The sequence below is a fragment of the Somniosus microcephalus genome, chromosome 10, assembly GCF_052327205.1.
Source record: "Somniosus microcephalus isolate GS21.2 chromosome 10, FLI_Smic_1.0, whole genome shotgun sequence".
NCBI lineage: Eukaryota > Metazoa > Chordata > Chondrichthyes > Squaliformes > Somniosidae > Somniosus > Somniosus microcephalus.
The window spans coordinates 107,033,651-107,054,095 of record NC_140996.1 but is presented as its reverse complement, the minus strand read 5'-3'; the positions used below and the strand labels follow the sequence as shown (position 1 = coordinate 107,054,095).

General features: G+C 40.5%; 1 protein-coding gene across 3 annotated transcripts in view; it reads right to left on the bottom strand.

Moving 5' to 3' along the window:
• poglut2 (protein O-glucosyltransferase 2) overlaps positions 1-20,445 on the bottom strand; it is an 87,077-nt gene that overhangs the window by 58,192 nt on the left and 8,440 nt on the right. For all 3 annotated transcript variants that reach the window (XM_085998678.1, XM_085998679.1, XM_085998680.1), the window contains exons 3-5: positions 17,160-17,365; positions 10,769-10,846; positions 6,741-6,913 (exon numbers count right to left, since the gene is read on the bottom strand). In XM_085998678.1, the coding sequence (XP_085854804.1) occupies positions 6,741-6,913; positions 10,769-10,846; positions 17,160-17,365 (457 nt within the window). The remainder of the gene's footprint in view (positions 1-6,740; positions 6,914-10,768; positions 10,847-17,159; positions 17,366-20,445) is intronic.

Below are 20,445 nucleotides of genomic sequence, written 5' to 3'. Positions count from 1 at the left end.
ATTGTGCAACAGATACTAATGTTCAGAAGTGCAGAGAGATTCAAGAAAGGTTCATGTAAGAAAATAACAGAATTTGCTAGATATATAATAGCAAAATCTAAAATGGGGTCATTTCTAAACAGTAGCATGGGTTTTCTGATAAAAACATTGGCCCAGAAATTCGGGTCGGGGGCTTCCCGCGGGTGCAAGCCCCCGACCTGCACTTACCTTGCGCGCCGGCAGCTGAGCTGTAGGGCCCCGTGGAATTCCGCTCCGGGGCCTGGCCCAGCTGCCGGCGCGCAGTGCTTGCGTGTCCCAGGGGAGTAGTTAGTTCGATGCGTCCCCTGGGATCACGTGGGCCATGGGCAGCCAATTGGCGCAGGGAAAAGCCCATTCATATGTAGTGACAGGAAGACCTGTCAAAACTTATAAATACTACGGCCCCAAAATAGTAGTAAACCGTCAAATAAATTTAAAAAAATCATCACACTTTTTAAATAAACTATAAATTACATTAAATAACTATTTTAAACAATAATGTAAATTTTTTGAAAAAAATAATTTTATATTCTAACGGGGCTAAAAATAAACTTACCTTGCTTTAAAGTATTTAAAAAATAATAAACCTGTGGAAAAAATGTTTTAATTTTAATTAATTGACCACTTACCTTTTAAAATGCAGGCCTTACGCCTGGTTTTTACATTTCTAAAATCTAAAGACTTAACCTCACGGAAAAACCTGTAAAAAAAACATAAGTTCAAAGCGCACGCGCAGACTCCCGTGCGCACGTGTTCGACCTCTGAACCCCTGCTTTCAGAGGAACGGAAGTGCCGGTTTCCCGCGCATGCGCAGTGCATGCAAGAAACCGGCACTTCCATCGGGCCCACGTGTGAGTACCCCATGCGTACTCACCCGTGGAGACCCAAATTTCTGGGCCAATATGAATAAATCAGTTATCCAATATGTTACTGCTGTGAAAACAAAACGATAAAAATGATATGAAGACCTTGAGCCCAGCTTGAAGACCTCAGATATTACAAAAATAGTTTAAAAAAAGCATAAGATAGACATTCAAAATAATGAAAGCCTATTTGTGATATTTAGCATGTACAATCAATGTTAAAACTACCCACTCTCTCTACCCACCAATTCGATGGGACAGTTGCAAGTGCAGTTAAATGCTACTGTATAAAAAAAAGTTCCAAGCTGCATAAATTTGATGATCTGCTAAAAAAAATGGTACTGTATCAATTATCTATAGTTAAAGGTTAATCTGAAATATAAACATCAACTGTAACTTATTTACTTTCTATGACTGTCTCAATTTCAGCTGCGGTAGGGCTTCTTGATGAGGTTACATTTGTATAATAAATATTTACCTATTTCAGCAGATTAACTTAAACAAATATAAAATATACAGGATGAAATTTGGCCCTGACTGTTTAACCTTGATGTTGTTATATGACAATGATATTGTCATTGCTGCCTATTATGGATAGCTGTGGTTTATAGTCATCAAAATCAATGCAAGTTTACAAATCTTTTAGATAGGGAACCCACATGGTTAGAGAACTCTGAGGCAATGCAAGAAAACATTCATACAAGTCCTGTACCAGCCAAGGGTGTAAAATCCACCTGGAAGCATTTTCTAAAAATGGTTGGGTCAAATAACCCACACAATTAAGGAAAAGCTATCTAGTACATGCAACAGTGAATATTATACCTATATATAATAAAATGTTTTGTGTTTTGCACATATCCACTGCATCACACCATAACATTCAAAGGTGTGATACAATTCAAAGAGACTTACCTAGGTGAATGAGGATTTATCTATTAAATCACCAAATATTCAATTAAATCAGCTAAGCATCAACAAGGAATGAGTAAGTAACAGTAAACGGAACAATCAAATTACAATTTTTTTGAAAGCCACTAATCCCAAATTGGTAAATTCAGGACCAATTGGTCCAAATATTTTGCAGTTTGAGTTTTAGCCAGAATCATGATTTTTTTTTCCTTAACTGATAATTTTAACAGTAAACTTAAGAAATGCATAAAAAAAAACAATTTTTTGGAAAAATGCTTATTTTTACTCATACAGTTGCATGCACAATGTTGTAAGTCCCAGGGAAATGTTTCCTTGGCGAGGTCTAATGTTCAATTTAGAGTACTTGGCTGGAAGCTGAATTACTGGGTTGGGCTTTATTACATGTTTCTTCTGAGAGTGTTTTACAGTATCTAACAATGTTTTCCGAGACTCAGACGCCTTGGCCCTGAATTAATGGGGCTCCCCAGAACAAACTCAACAAAGTAGCAATTAACTTTCAATGCATTTGTGCCTATTGAGTTATAATGATTCACGGCCAGTGTGTCAGAAATGCTGTTTGTAAGGTCTCTCCTCTCCTCGCTGCTTCTAATAAAACATAGAAGGTAGGAGTAGGCCATTTGGCCCCTCGAGCCTGCTCCGCCATTTAATGAGATCATGGCTGATCATCCAAATTCAGTACCCTGTCCCTGCTTTCTCCCCATATCCCTTAATCCCTTTAGCCTTAAGAAATATATCTAACTCCTTCTTGAATATATTTAATGAATGGGCCTCAACTGCCTTCTGTGGCAGAGAATTACACAGGTTCACCACTCTCTGGATGAAGAAATTCCTCCTCATCTCTGTCCTAAATGGCTTACCCCTTATCTTTAGACTGTGACCCCTGGTTCTGGACTACCCCACCATCGGGAACATCCTTCCTGCATCTAGTCTGTCTTGTCCTGTTGGAATTTTATAAGTTTCAATGAGATCCTCTCTCATTCTTCTAAACTCCAGCGAATATAAGCCCAATCGACCCAATCTCTCTGCATACGTCATTCCTGCCATCCCAGGTATCAGTCTGGTGAATCTTCGCTGCACTCTCTCCATGGCAAGAACATCCTTCCTCAGATAAGGCGACCAAAACTGCACACAATACTCAAGGTGTGGTCTCACCAAGGCCCTGTACAACTGCAGCAAGACATCCTTGCTCCTGTACTCGAATCCTCTCGCTATGAAGGCCAACATACCATTTGCCTTCTTAACTGCCTGCTGCACCTGCATGCTTACCTTCAGCGACTGGTGCACAAGGACACCCAGGTCTCGTTGCACTTCCCCTTCTCCCAATCTATTGCCGTTCAGATAATAATCTGCCTTCCTGTTTTTGCCACCAAAGTGGATAACCTCACATTTCTCCTCATAATACTGCATCTGCCCAATCACCCAACCTGTCCAAATCATACTGGAGTTTCTCGGCATCCTCCTCACAGCACACACGCCCACCCAGCTTTGTGTCGTCTGCAAACTTGGAGATATTACATCTAGTCCCCTCATCTAGATCATTTATATATATATTATATATATGTGAAGAGAAAAAGATTGGTGAAGTCAAGCGTAGGTCCCTTGCAGTCAGAATCAGGGGAATTTATAATGGGGAACAAAGAGATGGCAGACCAATTAAATACATACTTTGGTTCTGTCTTCACAAAGGAGGCCTCAAATAACCTCCCAGAGATGTCGGGGAACATAGGGTCTAATGCGAGGGAGGAGGCTTCCCTGGGGCTATAACCCTAACCTTTTTCCATCTTTGGATAGTGGGGAAAGTTGAAGTTGTAGCAACCCTCCTTACAGAAAAGACATGCACAGATTAACTGATTTATTTACAGAACGGTGGTATGTGAGGGGAACAATATATTAATTAATCTGCTTGCAGTGGGTAAGGAAAACACTACTTACTAATTTTCCAGGAACCAATAAAATACACCTGCTTCACTGTCTGAGAAGACCTTTTAGGAACTTTTTTTCCAAATCTTTTCAATGGCGATGTGCACTTTTCCCCTACCTTTCTCCTGCAACAGTGTAAATAACCTCTGACACAGTAAGCAAACGCCATGGGAAGTCTGCTAGTGTATATGGTAAACCTGGATTTGGAACAAACTTTGCAGAAGATCCAGAAGAATGGCAGCAGCCAAACAACCAGTTAGCTTCATTTGAAGTCGCAGTCTTGCAAGTGAGAAACAGATCTACATAGCAAACTATCATTTTCACAGCCTCAACTATCTATTTGACATAACAGAAAATGCTGGAAACACTCAGAAGGCCAGGCAGCATCCGTGGAGAGAGAAACAGAGTTAACATTTCAGGTCTGGGACCCTTCATCGGAATGGATGCTGAGTGCCTGAGTGTTTTCAGCATTTTCTGTTGTTATTTCAGGTTTCCAGCATCTGCAGTATTTTGCTAATCTATTTGACATAACTGGCTGACATAATGGCCCTGAAATGATACACCTATTTTGACATAATTCAGCTATGTTGGGGCAGAAATTAGGGAGCTCAAATTCTGCCAGATTCACCCCATTTTGTCTGCTGGAGTTTGCACCGGGAGTGGGACAGGTGCTTCTTGTGTCTGCTCCCTTCTGCCTGGGCTTGAGTGAAAGAGGCAACAATGATAGTATGACATCAACCAGCCAAATTCCCACCAGTCTGACTTCAACTGCCTCTGAAACAATGGCGCCTGCATGAAACAGGCTTACATGCTTTGCCTGGAGCTGACCCTGGTAGAAGTGGAGCCCACAACAATTAAAAAGACTGGTTTCCCAACAATAATTGATTGCGGAGTGATCGGTTTCCATAGGGAACTACAGTTGCCTATTTGGAAACGAGCCATTCCATTCAGGAGTTCTGAAATCTTCCGCTGGCAAACCCAGCTCTTCAATGCTGCAACATGGCTCTGCAACCAGTTTCTTTGACCTGCAAGCAAGCCACAAATGGCTTAATTTACACAAATGCCCCTGACCCTGAAAGTGTGATGGGGCCAAGGATGCAACTAGTGGGCAGATGGCATCCTGCCCCACCATTATGCCAACACATCAGGCTGCAAAAATTCAGAGTCAATATAACTATTTTGTTTATTTATAAAAGTAAGTCAGTTGTATTCAACAACATCTGAGGCATTGTTGTTTCAAATAACTGTCACTTTGAGGCAAAATTATGAAGATGGCCACCTATTGGAAAAAAGTCAGCACAGTACCTGTTTGCTGTCCACTTTGATACCTAATAAAGAAAAACTGAATTATCACACAATTCCCTAAAGACAGTGTTGCCTTTTTTGACCCTTATATATTACAGGGTTGTCTCCAAAAGGAGGAATGCCCTGCAATATTAACAACCCAATTCTCTTGCCATTTAAAGCAATGACAACTTCCTGGAAAGGGGAATTAACTTGCTGTCTCTAACCGCTAATATAAATAATATCCATTGGCTACACTTAGGCTGGGTGTAGCCATGGGCAGACTGAGCTGTAATTAATGGCCTGTATGGACTTTCCTCCAACATTTGGGAAGTCAGTGGTCCGAACTGCAAAATCACTATGTCTCTCCACTGTTCATAATTGTGACTTGAGAAACTGCATGTACAAAACACACAGGCACTGTTCAGATTTGGCACAACATAAACCTTGACACATTTCCATTGACAGAAACTCTGTTATAGAGAAGTAGTACTGGTTTTTCATTTCTCCCTAGAGCTTTATCATTTAAAATGTTTAATTTAAGGCAACATGGGAGTAGACATTTGTACAGATCTCTCATTCAGTGTCTTGTTATTATGAAAGGGAGCAAAGAGCTGTGGACAGCATTCAATATTATCATAATGTCACTGGAGTAGAACTTGCATGAGGCCACAAAGGTAGGGATTTGGGTGCCTCAACCAGCTGTAATATATAATTTTATTATGATAGTATCTATCTTTGAGTGAAGAGCAGCCATGATGTCTTAGCTGAGTAGTTCTACCACATAGAAGGGGCATGACAGAAAAACAGCATCTTCATCTTCCATTACAGTACTTTAAGAAATCTAAGAGTCAACTTGTGAAAAGTGGCAAAATAAGTGAAATCATAGCACCACTCCTTACTGTTTCCAATAGCTACAAAAGGCATAAAAATGTTCCTTAGGCTTCATTCTAACTCAGTCAAGTCTCAATCCTTTTCTGTAAAGGGAGGAGGGCTTGCTACAATTTCAAAATTATCCAGTGTTGCCTCCAGGACTATAGTTTTTTTAATAAACCCTTCCCAAAAAAATTACGAAGAAAAAAATGAAATTAACAAATTGTGCACTTGGGAGTTAACAAGGAAATGCAATGTCCCATGATTAACTCTGCTTTTTGAGCATCTTTTTGCCTTGTGGACGTCTTCAGACGTTCACAAAGGGTTTTGCTGGAAATGTTGGAAGATCATCTTTTTTATGTGTAATAAATCATTATGTTACATCCGAATAATTAGGAACATTTTGACTGTTTTGTTAGCAGAAATCATAATAGATATACAGGTCTCTCTTTTTAGAGTATTTAGGATTATTGGGCAACTCAGTTAGATAGTTTCCTTTAAGCTCCTGAAATATGGGCATTAGAATGTATTGCTAATCACTAAATTACCTGAATTAGATTAGAGACTTTTCTACTCAGGTTGCCAAGTCAGCTAGCTGTAACATTATATCCTAAAACGTAATTATCAGTATCTGGAAACCCTCCTTGTTTTTCTCTGAAGTTAGTTTCAGTCATTTATGTTCCTACTACCACCTTGAGCACTAAGGTTAGTTGAACAAAGAAGCATTAAGGCATCACTGGTGAATATAATTTGTCTTAACACATCGATTACTGAATACTATGGATTATTTATACATGTCAATTAAAATTAAAAAGTTAATTTTAAGTAATGCAATTGTAAATAACATCTTACCGTCCCATAGTTTCTAGAACTGAATCAGTGATGTCATATGTTGGCATTATAATATCTCTTGTATTATTTGACCCACACCAGGAGAAAATAGGGTGAAGCTTCTCAGTGGTTTTTCTCTTTTCTAAAGGCCAGTCTCCGAGATTTACAAAGAACTCTAAATCTTGTATTTTTACCTAAAAGCAAAATATATTAGCATGAACACACTGCACCAGAGTTTTGTCAAATCAGTTTTTGTCAGCATTCTGTTGGCAGTTCTTGCGTGCTTCGTGAGATTTCAGCAAAGCCAAACCAAACACCTAATCTATGGGAATTTGAAAAGATGCTGCATTAGAAATACATCTTCAACAAATAATATTTGCATTGTCCTTTTTTAAAAACTATCACTCTGCGACCACCGACAGTGCTATCCAAGTTCAACCAATAGGATCTTAATCTGGATGAGAATTTAGAAAGATGCTTCTTCTAGCAGCCAAGCTGAGACTTGATAACGCTTGCGGAGGGTAGGCAGCCTCCCTCCTTTTCCTTCCTCAGCACGGAGAAATTCCTCATCCTTGGCGATTTCAATCTACATCTCACTCACCCTTTCTCCTCTCATTTCATTGCCGTCCTGTCCAATGTTCCCTAATTTTTTTTGGTGCCGCGCAGCCCCTTTAAGGGGTCATTTAAAATACCGCGCATGTGAGGTTTTTGCATTGAACAGCTGGCAAGCTGGGTGCGCGGAATCCCTGGAGCGCTCTGTGGCCGTGCAGTTTAAAGGGAGCGTTGGTCCTGTCCTCCCATAACCTTCCCCTCCATATAAACTCTCCTACCCATATTCACGGTCACCCTTCGACATGTCATCGCACGTGGCCTCTCTCATCGCATTGTCTCGATCACAGACAAGGCCATCTCTGACCACTTCCTTGTATCCCTCACCACTCGCATCCTCCTACCCCTTTCCAAACCGGTTTCCTTCTGCATTCACCCCTGGAATAAAGTCTCCCTAAACTCACTTACAACTGTACTTTCAAACTCTCAACTGTCTAGCCTTTGGCTCTACATTTACAACACTTATGCATCTGGCGTCCACAAACTTTGTTCCCTAGCCACAACTTCCATCTCCCTCCCTGGACACTATCTCAGGCTGAACCAGAATGTGCACAACCTCAGCGTCCTATTTGAGCTGAGCTTCCAACCCCATATCCTCTCTATCACAAACACTGTCTACTTCTACCTCTAACATCGCCCATCTCTGCCCTTGGCTCAGCCCATCTGCTGCTGAAACCCTCATCCAAGCCTCTGTTACCTCCAGACTTGACTATTCTAATGCTCTCCTAGCCGGACTCCCATCTTCCATGAACTTGAGTTCAGCCAAAACTCGGTTTGCTCATACTCTATCCCATACCAATTCCTGCTCATTCATCACACCCTTTGTCATTGGGCCCCCGGTTCCCCAATGACTCAAACTTAAAATTCTCATCCTCACGTTTAACTCCTTTCATAGTCTCAATCCTCCATATCTCTGTAACCTTCTCCAGTCCTACAACGCTCTGAAACTCTACATTCCTTCAACTTTGGTCTCTATTTATGCCCCACTCCCCTCCTACCACTGTCAGCCATGCTTTCAGCCATCTAAGCCCTATACTCTGGAATTTCCTCCCTAACCTCTCCACTTCCCTCTCCTGCTTTAAGACCCTCCTTTAAAACCCACCTCTTTCACCAAGTTTTTAGTCGCCCCCTCCGAATAACTCCTGCTTTGGCTCGGCACCAATTTCTGTCTGATTACGCTTCTGTGAAGTGCCTCAGGACGTTTTTCTATATTAAAGGCGCTATATAAATGCAAAGTAGTTGTTGTTATGCACAAAATGTTTCAAGATTTTTATAGAACTATAACAAGAGGAACAGAAACACCAAGCCAGGAGGGAGAGTTTAGGAGAGGTGATAGAAGGCTTGGGAGAAAAGATAGGGTTAAAAATTCAAGCCCGCCATGGCTACCTTCTTGGGTATTGTAGTGGCAGTCGCTCCCATAAGTGGTATGACCATTTAATTTTACAGAAGTTGAGTCATGCCGTCCTAGGTATACTTGTATTATAGCACAACAATAGTACCCTCTTGTGACCTGAACTGGATATTCATGTCTTTTGCACGTGTACTTCTTCAATCTCTCCAAAAGGTGGACTGAGCAAACACTTGGTGAGACAAGGTTTGACACAAATTGTTAAGCTGCTTTATTTCACAGCAAGATATAACATACAGAACAGTTGTTATGATTGGGGCCATTTCATTCAATCTGTGCAATTTATCTTTACCTAATAATGCAAAATAAAGAATACGTCATACTATCTTTCACCATTGGGTTCTCTTACTTGATTTAAACAGATTGCTTCTAATTATTCTCTCCCCTTTCTGATCATTTTGCCTCAGTGAAAACCCTAACAACTTTCTCTAAGAAACCTGACTGCTAGAGCCATCCTGTTACAAAATGCCTCCCTGCATGTGACAGTTTTATCACTTGCCATTTACAGTCAGAAAAGGAAGGCATGCCAGACCCCGGCCAAGCACCTGGAACCAACACAATGGATATAAGTCATTTATCAATTAATTACTCATGATCCACAATTCATGGCAAATCAACATCAAAGCTAGCTCATTAGCATCTTAACTATCTGTTTTCTCAGACCCTTTTTTAAAAACTCCATTAATACACTATGCTTTAAAACACTTAAAGTAACTATTACTAATTTTCTGTTTAAAAATGGCCAAAATATCCCAAAACAGGAGCTGGATTTGAGAAAGTTGTTAAATCAGGAGAGAGGCAAAGGATCTTGGAAGTGAGTTCCAGAAAGCAGGGGTTAGGCAACTGAAAGCTCTGCTGCCATTGGTAGGATACAGGGAAGATGGGATGCACAGGAGGAAGGCTGAAAAATGTGTGAGGGAGAGCAAGTCTGGAGGAAATTGCAGCTTTAAAGAGGACAAGGCTATACAGCGACTTGAAGATGAGAATGAAAATTTTAAATTTAATGTGTTGAGAGACGTTGCCATTGTAGATTCGAGAGAATGGGAGTAATGGACAAGGAGCTTAGTGCACAATGAGATACAAGCAATTGCATTTTATACAAGTTGGAGTTTATAGGGCATGGGTGAAGGAAGGTCTGCAAGGAGGACATTGGAAAAATCAAGACTGACAGATAAAACGTTTAGTGGCAGGAAAGACCTAGTACACTCAGCGTCGACAGGAAAGGGTTAATATTAAATAGTACCTACTTCTTAAACAAGAATTATTCCCCAACCGAAATAGTCCCAATTGGCTCCGAGTTCATGCAGTTATAAAAATTTCTCAAACGGCCAATTTGAGATAAGTTAATATTCATGTATTTATAGGAAGATGGAAAATATCAAAAGTAAGTGATTACATTTAATACAACAGAATAAAATCACTAGGAACTAACATTTTGAATAATGCACTTCCAATTAAAATAAATTAAAACACTGAAACTCCAAATGTACATTTTTAAAGGACAAAAGATATCGATAAATGTTAAGACTGCATTATTATAGCACCTTTCATATCCTCAGGATATCCCAAAGCGCTTTACAGCTAATGAAGTACATTTGAAGTATAGTTACTGTTGTAATGTAGGAAATGCAGCAGCCAATTTGCACACAGCAAGGTCCCACAAACAGCAATGTGATAATGACCAGATAATCTGTTCTGGTGATGATTGTTGCGGGATAAATATTGGCCAGGACACCGGGGATAACTCCCCTGCTCTTCTTTGAATAGTGTCATGGCTCTTTTACGCTCACCTGAAAGAGCCTCGGTTTAGCGTCTCATCAGAAAGATGGCACCTCTGACAGTGCAGCACTCCCTCAGTACTGCACTGGAGTGTTAACCTAGATTTTGTGCCCAAGTCTCTGGCGTGGGGCTTGAACTACCTTCTGACTCAGAGGCGAGAGAGCTACCACTGAACCCTAGATGTTAAAATTTTGACCTTGACTGAGAATGTTTGATTTGTAAAACTTGCTTAAACATAAGCATGATTGCTTACCTTTCGGGTCAGGGACAGCAAAATGGAATCCATGAATATTCGAAAGCCAACATGTTCTCCAAATGTTTTTACATAAACCTAAAATATATATATTTTTTAAAGTGATTAACATGAGAATTAAATTATACAGTCACTGAATTTAACCCATAATACAAACTTCAAAAGATGTGGAACATGATAATGGCTGCCATTACTCCCACACCTTTTGGTCCTCTGACTCCAGCCTCCTATGTTTACGTCCCCTTCTTCTGCTTCACCATTGGTGCCAGAGCTTTCAGTTACCTCAGCTGTACTTTCTGGAACTACTTCCCTAAACCTCTTTGTCCTCCTTTAAAATATTGTGTGCTCTGATTTTGAACTATTGATGGATAAAAATAACTCATTGGGGGAAGAGAGGTGCAAAAGGAAGGTGAACAGGTGATAAAAAAGGTAAGAGAGACATAGACTGAAACCAGAAAAAAAAAATGGTGGAGGAAAAAGACAAGAGAAAAAAGAAAGTGTGGGAAAAGACAGGGATCCAGCTAGATAGGACAGCGAGAACTGCAGGATATAAGAGAAGGCAGCAAACAGAGCAGAAGGCTACGAAGGGCCCAGAGGCAGAGTTGTGGGGCACAAGAAAAGTTTCAGTGAACAACCCAGGGGGTGACAAAGAGAAATGGGAACAAAGGGTTGGCAGCAATGAGGTAGGGGCAGAGGATAATGGCAGTGGGACACATAGTTAGGCAGGATGCGAGAGGCAGCCAATAGCAGGAAGGTTAGGCAGGCTTTTTTAAAATTCATTTATGGGATGTGGACGTCGCTGGCAAGGCCATCATTTATTGCCCATCCCTAATTGCCCTTAAGTTGGTGGTGGTGAGCCGCCTTCTTGAACCGCTGCAGTGCGTGTGGTGAAGGTACTCTCACAGTGCAGTTAGGGAGGGAGTTCCAGGATTTTGACCCAGCGACGATGAAGGATCGGCGATATACTTCTAAGTCAGGATGGTGTGTGACTTAGAGGGGAACTTGGAGGTGGTGGTGATCCCATGCGCCTGCTTCCCTTGTCCTTCTAGGTGGAAGAGTTCGCGGGTTTGGGAGGTGCTGCCGAAGAAGCCTTGGCAAGTTGCTGCAATGTATCTTGTAGATGGTACACACTGCAGCCACGGTACGCCGGTGGTGGAGGGAGTGAATGTTCAAGGCGGTGGGCAGGGTGCCAATCAAGCGGGCTGCTTTGTCCTGGATGGTGTCGAGCTTCTTGAGTGTTGTTGGAGCTGCACACCTGTTCCTGGGACTAGGGACAGGGTCACTGGCAAGGCTTGGAAGCTAAGCAGAGCCAGGCCTGGTTAGTACCTGGAGGGGTGACCATCAGGGAAGACCAGGTGCAGAAGGTCACGGAAGGAGCCCCGAGGAGGGGCGGTTGGTGAGAAGGTCACGGAAGGAGGAGCAGCTGGTGAGCAGGCCCGGGCGTTGGGCTGAAGATTGTCGGACAGGAGGAATGGTGGAAATGGAATGGCGGCGTGCACTGACGCAGCGGCTTTGCTTCTCCCAGTCATGGGAGCTTGCAAGATCACATTTCGTTGTTCATGTACTTGTGCAATGACAATAAAGTTGAATTATTATTATTATTATTACATTCAGGCAAGAGGAGAGTATTCCATCACACTCCTTACTTGTGCCTTATAGATGGTGGAAAGGCTTTGGGGAGTCAGGAGGTGAGACACTCACCATAGAATACCTAGCCTCTGACCTGCTCTTGTTGCCACAGTATTTATGGGGCTGGTCCAGTTAAGTTTCTGGTCAATGGTGACCCCCAGGATGTTGATGGTGGGGGATTCGGCGATGGTAATGCCGTTGAATGTCAAGGGGCGGTGTTTAGACTCTCGTTTGTTGGAGATAGTCATTGGCTGCACTGGATGACACAAGACCATGGAAAGGCTATGGCAATGGCAAAGTTTGCAGAGGACATTGGTGGTTTGCTGACAGGCCATGAGAGGTGGAAATGAGAAGCAGGAGATAGGTGAAGAAAAAGAGGGTGCGATCATGAGAGGTGGAAAGGCCACAGTTAGGAGGAGGGCGAGTGGGAGAAGTCAGTACAGAGTGAAGCAGAGTCTGGGAACAGGAGCCAGGTAGCAGGCAGATGATGAAGAGAATTGGAGATACTGAGGTAAGGCTAGCCAAGCAGCAAAAAGAAAATAGCAGCAGAGTTGGATGCCTCACATCACATCAGTGGGAGGATTGAATACCAGGCATTAGGGTTATCTATTAAAAGTATTACTGTTACACTATAAGCATTATCTCTAGGCATTACCAAGCTAGAACAGTATTACTAAATCATGACAAGAAGAAAAATGTGACAAACAGGAAGTCTCAATAATTTTAGTAAATTCTAGATTAACACTACTCATATCAGAGGATAGGTTGTTTTATAAGGATAGGAGGATATTATGTAAAACATAAATGAAGAAAAGACTGAAAATGCTGATATAAAAACAGAAAATTCAGTTGTTTCTTTATTTGTGTTTTACATGGTATATTCCTATCCTTATAAACCAACCCATCCTCTGATATGAGCAATGCTAATAATCTTTGAAATTATGCCTTGTATACCCAAGTCTAGTTCATTAATATATATATCAAAAAGAGCAGTGGTCCCAACACCAACCCCTGGGGGACACCACTGCACACTTCCCTCCCGTCTGAACCGTTCACCACCTGTAAATTTGCTCCTCCATCTCCTTCCCACCATTTGGTGGCCTATAGTATACACCCAGCAGCATAATAGCTCTATTGTTCCTTAACTCTAACCAATCCATCTTTGAACCCTCAGGTATATCATCCCTTTCTAGTGCTGTAACAGTATATTTGATCAATACTGCCAACTAACCTCCATTTTTTCCTTCCTTATCTTTCCTGAATACATTGTAGCCAGGAATATTAAGTGCCCATTCCTCCTCTTGTTTGAGCCAGGTTTACGTTATTGCTGTCATAGTCCCATGTGGTTACTTTTGCCTGCAGCTGACCAACCTTATTTACACATGCACTCTAAACCCATCTTAGTCTGCCTCGCATTTCCACCCCCTCCCCCATGTCTGATTCCTCCTATTTCTGAACTACTCTTTATTCTAATGCAGTCTGTCTCTCCCAGTCCTCTGTGCTCCCATCATGGAGACAGAGTTAACATGTTGAATGACCTGCAAACTACTTAAAAGAAAATTATTAGATAACATTAAAGCTTACCAGTGGGATGCTGGAAAGATATTAAAAGAAAAGAATGCGCAAACAGTTAAAGAAGGAGGACTGAAATGAAAACAAAAAAAAACACTGGCAAAATACAGTGGGTCCACCAGAACCATAAAACATGTGTTATACTGCTACCAAATGTGTACATCCCTTTAATGCTTCAAAGTTTCATTGATGTTACGTAAACACTAACCGTTAATTGCTAAGTTAATTGCTATTCAAGCTGGAGATGTGGACCCTGGCTTTGTTTGTGGAACAGTCAATTAAAAGCCTGCTGATGTTGTCGTTGTGGTATTTTCTATTACTGGAGAGCTTTTCTATACAGTACATTGGAACTGATAAACTCTGCTTCTTTATACTTCTGAAGTTTACATCAGGCAGTTTGTGACGCCTGAAGAGTGACAGAAAGATATATATATCTTGATTCAGCTAAATTATAAAACTGTAATTAAAATGTAAGATATAAATATACAATGTGAGTTCTGCCTACATTATTTAGTTTGTGAGCTACATGTACAACATCGCTTTATGTATTTAAATACAAAACAAAGGGTTCTCTGCAGTGCAGAAGCACTGAAACTTAAAGCTTATGGTGCACATGTGGTTGCTGCCACTGTTCTGATGACATGTACCAGCTTGACACGTTTTCTGAATGTAGCAAAATTTACACCAGGCCCCTGATAGAAGGGTGAGACTGAGGGGAAAACTATCACACTGGTTTCAACCCCAAACAATGTAACACCATAGATTTTGTTCTTAATTATGTAACTTTTTAAGGTGTTTATTATGTGGGAAAACTTTCGATACTATATCCTAGGGTAAAAGATGGCAATTAAAATTGTTTTCAAAAAACATTTCAAATGCTTTCATTGATTTCCCCATATCCTTTAGGTTAGGTTTTTTATAAAGCTGTTTTTAGCAATGGAGGCTCATTCGTGTATATAGTTCTAATAATAGCTTAACATTTTTGAGGCAATTCACATCATTCAATTAAGTGATATGTTCGTTTTAATCAATATAATATTTGAGCCAATCAGGAGTAAGATGGATAATTTGCATGGTTTTACCAGCTTAAGAGTTAAAAAAAAATAGAAAATGACATTTGATAACTCATTTATAAATTAAAAAATACTCTTCAAAAAGGTAAGTTTATTTTTAGCCCTGTAAAATTCAGGGCCTATATCTTTGCATTCTTTGAGACTGCTTTTTAAAAAAAAAATCTAGCTCCTTTTATCTGTCCTCCTAGTAACATACAAGAAAATCTCATTCTTAATTCATGGTCTAGAGAAATTAATTCCAGAATATAATCAACAAAGCATTTCTGACTGACATTCAATGCTTGTTGAGAGCAAGGAGAGTAACTGTATTTACACTTGTCAAACAATAAATTATTCAATTTATAGTCCATCACAGTTAATAAATTATTCCACTCAGATAATTAATGTTTCCATATTTACAATCTTTCAGACAATTATTCTGTATTTACTAATGTACATGGCGAGTCCCAGCCTGGCGTGTGGGTGAGGCACAGGCCGGCTGGTGATGGGTACGGGGTGGGCTATCTCTCCCGCCTGTGCAGGTGACATTTCTAGGCCCTAGTTTGGCGCTGCTTTTAAGCAGGAGGGTCGTTCTATTCGTTGGATAGCAAATAGGAGCAAAGTGGAACTGGGGATCTGAACGGTTTCAGACAGCCTCAAAGTGTGGATTTGGGTAGCTCTAGTTGCCAAGGCTGAGGTGGCACTGGGTCAAAAGAGTGTGGGAGTATGCAGAGCTGAGGGTGAGGACAAGAGACAAGGTTGAAGTGTACAGGCTGTGGCCAAGCCCTGAGCAGGTTGCAGGAAGAATGCATGCAAAGTCAACGCAGGACCAAGAAGGGACCTACACCATATGCCATTCAGGGTGGGAATGTGAACTTAAAAATTAGATTTGCTGATTTCAACATACAAATGAAAAGTAACCGTAAAATTTGCCTGTTTAGCAAATAGTGTCCAGAATGAGGTAAAATGTCATGGCAGTTTATATATACCACAGAAACTTATTTTGGTAGAATATGAATTAGTGATAATTTATGTGACTGACCTGATCAATAGTGGTACCATACATATGTTTCTGGATCCAATTCGTCAAAGGGACACATACAGTATTCCTCTATTTCTATAATCATCATTTCTATGCTTTTATAGACACAAAACTTAATAGGCCAGAATTTACTGTCAAAGTAACAGTGAGGCTAACGGTGCTCACTGTTATTTATGCACAAATCGGACAGCAACTTCAGGCGAGTGCAGATAAACTTGAAAATCCGGATTTTGCTGTTCGAGATGCGTTGCTCCTCCGCAAGCTGCGTGAAAACGGCATCTCACCGTCTGGCTTCCCATTCAAATGTATTGAACAGTGTGAAGTTCCTGTACTTACATCGTAGATACGGGCTAAACTCGCCACAGAAAGTTAGGGCTTGTCCATTTCAGTCTAAGTCCCTTATTTAATGGCGTGATGAGTCTTAATTACTGCCAAACCACCTCTCTGGCACTGAAAATTAACTTTTACAAGTGTGCAGTCTCATTACTTCAGATTTTAATTGTTAGAGATTTCTTTTTAAACTTAATTTCTTTGTCTCTTTTTTACTCTCTCTCTCTTAATCCAATCTTTCTTTATTTTGCTTTCTGTACCTGATTTGACGTTGAATTCAATATTCTAACTTACACTTCCCAGTTCAGACTCTGCGCTATTTATTAACAATACTTTAATCTGATTGATTATGGAGATACAAAGTTGCTTTCCCTGTTTACATAGGCCCCAGATACCCTGTAGATTGGCTAGCTCTAACTTACAGCAACTTCGAGTGCAAAAGGTCTTGGAAATTAAATGGGCAAGGGCAAGTCTTACGACCGGTAAGTGCTGTTCGTTTGCTGGCTGCAGTGAATTCTGGCCCAGTATAGATATTATTTATCATTTTTTGCATAAAGTATTTATCACATTAAAAACAATGGGAGCTGACTGCATGTGACAGCCAGACTGTTCAGGACATGATGCAGGTTTCCAGTCAATGGACTACATTAATACATTGTAAGAACACTGCTTTAACTAAAAATCTGGAATATCTTTCTGAAACACTCTTCATAAATATAGATTTAGCATTACTATTTAATCTACAGACAAAATCAAACACAATTACCTTATTATCTTTTATTGTGTAATGGCACAGACTTTGTCTTTGGCCAAATCTTTTTGCAATTTCTAAAGCAATTCTGTCTGGATCCACAAAAGGAAAATGAGCCAAATCTTGCTGTATCTGTGGAAAAGACAGAGGACCGTGCATGTCCTTGTACCACTTGGTTCCATCTTCTTCTGGACAGTCACAGGACTCATGGTACACATGGCCTGTAAGGACAAAAACACACTCGCTGTTACAATTAACCTCCCAAATAAAATCTTAACAGAAACTCACAAGTCACCAAAATAATGATAGTTGTACCATTAAACCCTTATTTATCCATGTACATCCTCTAAGTGCAATCCATTTGACTTTTTGAATATAAATGTAAATTTGGATCATTGCAAGTTCATTGTGTAATATCCATGCTGATGGTCTGTAAAAGTCTATAGCAATAACAGTAAAGATGTATTAATGGGCAAAATATGACAGTGAGCAACATTGCATTTATAGTAAAATATTGGAACTGATACACATCATATATGGCTCACTAACTAAAACATAGAACATTGTAGAAAGTGTCCTTAACTTCCTCTTGTGACACATAAAGACTATGCTATACATAGGAAATTGCACCAGTGACAACTTATAATGGGAATTCTTTCACAAATGTGAAAGACACGTAAATCACAAACACCGCAGGTACAAATTAAACAAGCCCCTTAATGTACAAAGAATAAAATGATATTTGCAACATATAACATTATAAATATATAGTACCTGATGCTCCTACAACCCATCAACCCTTGTTTGTAAAGCTCCTACACCCAACAACCACAACTCTTTAATACTGCTACATGGTGTTTGGGAGCACTAGGGAGTACCATGCTCTGGTTGGAAAGGGTTTTCAGGTACAGATGCACTGGAGTTGGAGGTGAACAGTGGAGTTCTGGGGTGTGGGGGAGTGAGATATGAGTCCTTCAAAATGGTAGCGTTGGGATGGAGCTAGCAAGGTGTGGAAGCATTTAAGGGGAGGGAGGTTAGTGTGTGTGGGAATATTGGGTGGGGATCCTGGGAGATGGTAATGTCAGTGTTTGAGGTTTTCTCGAAGATAGGTCAGCAGTGAGGAAAAAGCATTGGTGCTCGTCAGAGGGGCAGGGGCGGGAGTAGCAAGAAGTGATAGGAGAAAAGGCACAAGAGCTCAGGATGATTATGTGCGTACTTTTGTGGAAACAACATTAGAGGGCTTGATTACTTTTTAAAGTTAATGAATCATGTGGCAAATTTTATCTGTTACCTTTTTTAAAGCCCAGGATACAGAGGAAGATGGTAATCAAGATGTTCCATGCAACTAGGTTTTAAGAAACCTGAAATTGCAGTATGACGTCGTACTCTCAGAGCATGCCGTCGTATTCCCTTTGAAATTCACCGCAGGTTCGGGATTTGCGCATGCGCGAAATCCGGAACTTGTGACCTTTCAACGTACGCGCTGACAAGCCATTTGCGCGGGCCACAAATAAGCAATCGCTGGTGCAAAGTTGGGCTATTTGCCCACTGACTGGCCAGCGGTTGCACACGGAAGTCTTACGGTTGATGCAAGCAGGCGCAGGGCCTGTTTGCATCAGCGTAAAGGTATATCTAAGCTATTATTTAAACATTTTCATATCCTAAATTATGTACATACACTGTATGAAATTAGTTTATGCAAATATTGGCCCAGATTAGTTTTAATAATGTATAAAATTATCAAAAATATTAAATTTTTCATGAGGTTGGTTGAATGAAGGTAATTATGAATAAATTCCAATTCTGTAAATTGTATAATTATTAGATTTTGGGATTCCATTACATCTCATTAGGGATTCCCTTTTAAAATGATTAAAATGGAATTCTGCTTTGTGATTGGAGGACCAGGCTCATGTGATTCCAGGGACGATTCCGCACTGCCTGCGTCCCTGGGATCTGTGTGGCATTACGCTGCCCTCTGCCTCGAGGCCCGAGACCACAATTCTCGCAGCCAGCAGGTAGGTTCGTAATTGATTTGCGGGTTGGAGGCACAGTGCCGACCGTAATTTCTAACCCTACATGTGTAAGTGATGGGAAGTTGGAAGGCTTTTGGCGGGTGCTCCACCGCCCAAGAGTTTGGGATCAGGGTGAGGGAAGGAAAAAGTCCTGGAGTGTGGGAGGATTCTCAGATTGAGGGAGCACTAGGAGACTGATCAAAGTGTGCCACTGGCAAAATTGTGATGGTGGGTGAGCTGAGAAGCTACAGATGCTTAGGATGTCCACGTCCAGTCACAATCTCGTGAAAGGATTTTCCCAGTGACTTGGGGAAACCTGTATTTAGTAGAATACATTTGAAATAATACAGGTATCCCCAACAATGCTTCAATCAATTCTGCATTCATTGCACTAGGTGGAAACCTATTCCATAAGTCACCAGTGTTCCGTGCTAGTCATTTCAGTAGTGGTTTTAGCTAGTTGAACTCCAGCAATATCCCCGCACAAACTTGGGGATCCTTAAGTCTTGGCATTTGCCAACGTATTACTAAGTTCTCCGGACTTGGAGAAGTGAATCGTATGTGTGCTGGCCACATCAGGCAAGCAAAATCTCTACTTAGGTGGATTTCTCACTGGCTTAGTTTGTAGACTTTTAATCATGATGATATTAGACATCTGGATGACCAAAAACCACTAAATGTGGAGCAGTTACTCCTGGCCGCTGGCTCCTTGCCTTATGTTCATGTTACTTAGTTCTATTTGCTGGATTTAGAACAAAGAACTTTTCCACATCTACCCACCAATTCCTTTCATGTTTTAAACTTAAAATTTATACCCCCAATTCAGCATGAACTTTGTAAATAGGATCTAAAGTTTGATCTCCATTTCAAGATTAAATTTGAAGCAACTTCATATATAACTTTTCAGAATTTCTAAATGAATATTGTTTTATATACATGTGTATGTATAAAAATGAATATTTTCTCAGTCTCATGATCTGACCCATCTAAGCCCATAATATTGGAAAATGCAGATGTAAATCCATGGCACAGCATTTTAGAGCAACACGCTACAAATACTAGGCTGTCCTACATACAGTGACCTTAAAAGGACTATGGTTTCACAATATTAATCCAATTTATTCATAAAGTATAAGAATTCTGATGTATACATAATTAAAAAGATTAAATTTCCTTTTAAGTTTGTCATTTATAAAGTTGGTAGATTACTACATAAGTTTAAGGTTATGGAATTAGGTGGAGGATAGCAAACTGGATTCAACATTGGTTAGAAAGGAGAAAACAGA